Source organism: Vombatus ursinus, unplaced genomic scaffold (genome assembly GCF_900497805.2).
Source record: "Vombatus ursinus unplaced genomic scaffold, bare-nosed wombat genome assembly UNPS02014355.1, whole genome shotgun sequence".
Classification (NCBI taxonomy): Eukaryota; Metazoa; Chordata; class Mammalia; order Diprotodontia; family Vombatidae; genus Vombatus; species Vombatus ursinus.
The window spans coordinates 127,119-133,118 of NW_020954133.1; the positions used below are offsets into that span (position 1 = coordinate 127,119).

The 6,000-nt window shown below is 40.4% G+C and overlaps 1 protein-coding gene across 1 annotated transcript; it reads left to right on the forward strand.

Annotated features, from left to right (window-relative positions):
- The first annotated feature begins 1,548 nt into the window (after positions 1-1,548).
- LOC114042336 (olfactory receptor 51I2-like) lies at positions 1,549-2,511 on the forward strand. The gene has a single exon (XM_027861020.1). The coding sequence runs from the start codon at positions 1,549-1,551 to the stop codon at positions 2,509-2,511; it is 963 nt and encodes a 320-aa protein (XP_027716821.1).
- Positions 2,512-6,000: the final 3,489 nt, after the last annotated feature.

The following is a 6,000-nucleotide window of genomic DNA, read 5'->3' on the forward strand; positions in this document are numbered from 1 at the left end:
AACATCTGAACTTCATTCCATCTTTATTAGAGGAAGAGATTTAATTGTTTTCCATTCCATCTAGAGGTAGGCGGAAAAAGATGAATCTACAGGTACAGTAGGAATCTCAGAAAGGGTTCTGGAAGGGAGTCGGAAGAGCTGGGTTTTTGTCATTATCTTGCAATTAAATTGTTATATGAGCTTGTGGAAAGTCATTAATTTCCACAGTTCTCAGTTTTCTTTTCTTATGATGAAAAGAAAACCCTTTTCTCCTTCCTTCACAGTAATAATATGAAGATCAGATAGAAGAATGAAGGAGAAAGCTCCTTGGCGAGTACTCTGCCCTGTACAAGTGAAAAACTTGCTAGTATTACTATTATTAGCCAGTCAATAAGCATTTATTAAGTACCCGCTACGTGCTGGACAAGGCAGCTAAGCAGCACAGTGGATAGGGCGCCAGGCCTGGAGTTAGGAAGATCTGAGGTCAAATCCAGCCTCAGATACTCACTCGCTGTGTGACTTTGGAGCAAGTCACTTAATCTGTGTTTGCCTTAATCCCCTGGAGAAGGAAAGGACAAACCACCCCACTATCTTTACCAAGAAAACCCAATGGACAGCATGGTCCAGGGGGTCGTGGAAGAGTTGGACGATAGAACAATCAAACAACAACAAATGTGCTGGGTACTAAGCTAAGTGATTTGCAAATATTGTATTCACCTTTATATGATGCTTTATGGTTTAGAAAGTGCTTTCTTCAAATGAATTCTGTGAGGTAGATAGTGTAAATATTGTTATTCCTATTTTATAGATGAGGGCACTGATACTTGGAGAGGTTGTCACATGTTCGAAGGCACATGTTAGTAACTGATAAAACACAACCAAAAATCCACATTTCCTCACAGTAGCCTCCAATGCTCTTTCCTATGCTGTTGCCACCTACCAAGGGAATATAGCCTTAGTAGAAGAATATACCAGTCGGTCAGCAGATTGCTTTTTAACCCATTTTCCCAATTTTGTGGCTATTTCCCTACAGAGAATATGACTTGTTCTTCCTTGCCTTTAAGTGTGTCATTCCATCTCTTTTCTATCAATGTTGAACACCTGCTCATCCCCACTGTCAAGCTACATTCTTCTCTTTCCTTTCTTTCATATTTCATCAAGGAAGCTTTTCCTGATGAACTCCATGGTTATAAAGTTATTCAAAACAGTACAGGCCTTCTGTGTACCCCTTTGCTCATGTCCTAGATAGCTCTAGAGAGGGACTAGTTCAGACCATCATAGTCTTGTGAACAAGGCCCACTTCTCCCTCATGATACCAGATATATTCTCTGTGTACCAAGACCACATCTTCCCCATAAGACCAAAAGGCTTCCCAAAAACAAGAATCTTATTTTTCCAATCAGATTTGAAGTTTCCAAAGGGTAAGGAATATGTCTTCTCTTTTCCAGCAGTTTCTCCAATGCTGTCCTGGAATTTGTCCCCAGGGAGCACTTTCCATTTTCCTAAACTAGCTGGCACTTTGTTTCTTATTCATTAGGCAAAACTATTCCTATAATGCAAGGTTCCAACATGCTGACAAGTAATAGCTCTGGTTTGATAGCGGGATTAACACCTGAAACATTCATCTTGGCTGGCATCCCTGGGATGGAGGCTAAACACATCTGGATCTCCATCCCTTTTTGCCTAATGTACATCATCATATTCCTTGGAAATGGGACCATCCTCCATGTCATCCATATGAATCCCACCTTGCACCAGCCCATGTACTTGTTTCTAGCCATGCTGGCTCTTGCTGAGCTTGGAATATCTACTTCTACACTTCCCACTGTGCTGGGAATTTTCCTCTTTGATGCAACTGAGATTGACTTCAATGTCTGCCTGGTCCAGATGTTCTCTATACACTCCTTCTCTATTATGGAGTCAGGGATCCTGCTGGCCATGTCCATGGACCGCTTTGTGGCCATCTATAGTCCACTGCACTATACAGTCATACTGACTTTGCCTCGAATCATTTCAATAGGTGTTACAACTGGACTCAAGAGTGTGGTGCTCATGGCCCCACTGACTGTCCTACTTCAACGCCTGCCTTTCTGTGGACACAATACCCTCTCCCATTCCTACTGCCTACACCCCAACCTTGTCCACCTACCATGTGCTGACACCTCCATCAACAACATCTATGGACTTTTCATTGTAATTTCCACCTTTGGGCTGGACTTCTTACTGATTGTGTTCTCCTATGTACTCATCCTTCACACAGTATTGAATATTGCTTCTGGGGAGGGCCGAGGGAAGGCCCTCAGTACTTGTGGCTCACATGTCTGTGCTGTACTCGTGTATTACGTACCCATGATTGGTCTGTCCATGGTGCACCGCTTTGGGAGACACCTCCCCCCTTTGCTACAACCTACCATGGCCAATATTTACCTCTTCTTCCCACCCATGGTAAACCCAATTGTTTATAGCATCAAGACCAAGGAGATCCGCCGAGGCATTGTCTGTGTATTCTCTAGAAAGAGGGTCAGGGGTTAGCATGCGTAAGTGGAGATATCTCCCAGAAACATGGGGGATAAACAGACTTGACTGGACCAGCGCTAGATGAGGGTGGCAGTAGGGGAAACTGAGGGAAGTGGAAAAACCAGTCATCCCTGAGGGCAATGGAATTTATTACTTTGGTTCATTCTGGAGAAGAAAGAAAAACCTGTGATCTTGGCTCATTTCTTTGAGAGGGAATAGTCATTGCCTAGGCTGCTGTGCTATGGCATCATGGGGATGGGCCCAACTGGCTCAGGAAATGTCTAACATAGACCATAAATGAGGTAGCCCAGCATTTTGGATTTTGAGTTTTCCCATTTGAATCATAATTCTAAAGTGTTTTATGGGGGTTGTGAAAGCATGCGAATTTGACCACTGTATAATATGTCTTCTTCTAGTGGTATTGTTTGAAATTCATGTATCAGTGAAGAAACCTTTTGCTTAGACATTGTCTTTGTGGCATTTCACCTTGCTTTTCTGACATGTCAGTTTGCAAGTTTATATTTTCAGTAGATATGATGGCCTCAATAAACCTAACCTACAATTAGGGTTTATGGTTGCTGGGTTTGTTCGTTATCTGAAATCATAGAATTATTAAATGAAAACATGGAGGAATATTAAAGATAATCTCATCTAACTCCTTTATTTTACAATTAAGGAAACTGAGGTCTGGAGATTGAAGTGACTTTTTTCAAGGACACATAAATTATTAATAGAAAAATTGAGATTTTAATAGAGTTTATTTTCCTGGGCCCCTTCAATGATGGTGATAATGATAGCTAACATTTATATTACACTTACTTTGTGCCAGGTACATAGTAAGGGTACATAGTCAGTGCTTAATAGATGTTTATTGACTGAGTATAGCATTTCACTCAAGTAAAATTATCAAAAATGGAAAAAGGTTTGTCTGGAATAATCTATTTCTGATGGACCCATTCTGGGTCTTAGTGATCACTGCTCTGGTTCTTCATTTTTTGAAAGCACTATCTTTCAAAGCATATCCTAGAATTTTGTTGAGAACCAAAATAAAACTCACCAGCGTATAGATTGAAGAATGAAATATCTTCCCTATATTTATTTTTAAATCTGGGTCTCTGCCCTTCTCAGATACTGTAATATTTCTTCTGATTGACAAGACTTTTCAAAGATCACCAGCCCTACAAACATATCTGCCAATTACCTTAGGACCTAATAACCTAGTTCATCCAAGCCTTGACTTTTCTTTTTTTCCATCCTCTTTACTGACTGCCTGCTATGTGTCAGGCACTGTGCTAAATACAAGTATTATCTCATTTGATCTTCAAAACAACCCTGTGAGGTAACTGCTCTTATCATCCCCATTTTACAGTTGAAGGAATTGAGACAAACAGAAGTGAAGTGATTTGCCCAGGGTTACATAGCTAGTAAGTCTCTGAGGCTGGATTTGAATTCAGGTCTTCTTGACTTCAGGTCCAGTACTCTATACATTGTGCCACCTAGCTAGCTCCGTCCAGGTATAATGAATGGAGTCTCTTGGGCACAACTCAACCCCACAGGGGAAGCAATATGAAATCACAGCCATTAGCAGTCAAAATAATTTATTAAATCTTAGACTACATAAGCTCAGAGTGCACAAAACGAGGAAGGAGTTCACTGCCATGGGAGGACTGCTTCTGGACCACTGCATACTCAGTGCCACATTATAGGAGGGACTTTGACAAGTTCAAGAGCATTCAGAGGAGACTAGATTTTCAGCCTAAATGTACCTTGCCTTCCCTCACCTGGAGCATTTCATGAGTTCTTTCTTGACATGCTCTTGGTCCTTCTCATGAGGATTCTCACTTACAAGGACAGCAAAGAATGTTTGCACCTGAAACAAAAGCCTTAAATAATACCTAGGAAAGTGGCCCTAAATCAATCCTCAGGGATTAGTTATTCTCTATAATTTGAGGTCTCTTCCAGATTCAAAACCTGTGACTCTTGAACTGGTTTCTCAGCTCACTAATGCCATCTTCCTCCTTTCTCTTCTCCTCTTCTCCTGGTGGCTGTGGTGATGGTGCTGGTGGTAGAGGAGGAGGAGGAAGAGAACATGAATACCTTTGGATCCAGCCCTACTGGAGGCTCTCAATTTGTCTTTCCTAATTATGCTATTCCTATTCCTTTGCTACTTTTCTCTTTAACACTAATTTTCATAGCTTTCATTCACCATTCTCTACTGCTGCTTCTGCACTCTGCTCATTTGCCCTCTTTCCTCCCACAAAATCGGAGACAAAACTGGTGGCATAGCAGATAGAGCACTGGGCCTAGAATCAGAAAGACCCGAGTTCAAATCCAGCCTCAGATATTTATTAGCTGTATGACCCTAAGCAAGTCATTTGACCTGTTTGCCTCAGTTTCCTCTACTGTAAAATAGAGATAACAGCACTTACCTTACAGAGTTGTTAGAAGTCTCAAATAATGTTTATAAAATGCGTAATGTGGTATGGTGCTATGATAGGTGCTATGTAAATGCTTATTCCCGTCCTCTTCCCAGACCCGTTTTCCCTCACTAATTCCTTTCTCATAGCTTCCAAAAAAATATGATATACTTGATATACCTGGCCAAATCTTGTATTTCCCTGGTGCTACAGTCTCCTGACACATGATCTGGAGGATGGACAGAATGCCATGTGAAAATCCAGATAAATTTTGCTATCACTGTTATAATGACAAATTTACGATGAAATTGGATAAAATATTATTTTATGGAGCTAGAAAAAATAACAAAACTCATCTGGAAGAAAAAAAGGTCAAGAATACCAAGAAATTAATGAAAAAAATGCAAAGGAAGGTGGTCTGGTTATGCCAGATCTCAAATCATATTATGGAGCAGTAATCATCAATACTATCTGGTACTGGCTAAGAAATACTAGTGGATCAGTGGAATAGAGTAGGTATATAAGGCATTAGGTAGTAAATGACCACAATAATCTAGTAATACAGAACCAGATTTAAGACAGTACCTGGTATTGAAACAAATATTTTAACCCTCTGATCAAAAGTCCAACATCAAAATTAAGTTTATATAGGATCATATTATGTTAAGTATCTTCCAAGTTTTAATTTATTTCATTAAAAATGTTTTTATATGAAACAAAATTTGTAAAAATAAAGAAATTCAAGACAAAATCTTGCAGACAACAGTAAACATGTTGTTGCTGTTCACTATTCATTTTTGAAGAGGATGATGTCTTAACTTGCATGTGAATTGGATTTAAGTGAGGCAGTTGTACAAAGTTGTCAGCTTCACTCACTTCCAAGTTTACTGGTGATGGCCCAGGATGCAGTGGATGACCTTGGCACCTTTACCATCTGAACAAGCTCTAAGCACCCCACAGAGCCTGCTTCAGCTACCTTCATGGCCATTGGGACAAACTGTTCTCATTTGCCCATTCCACCAGGGGCAAGTCTTCACATGCTTGGCGTAGACATCCCCATAACTTACCAACAGGTTTGAGGCCTGTT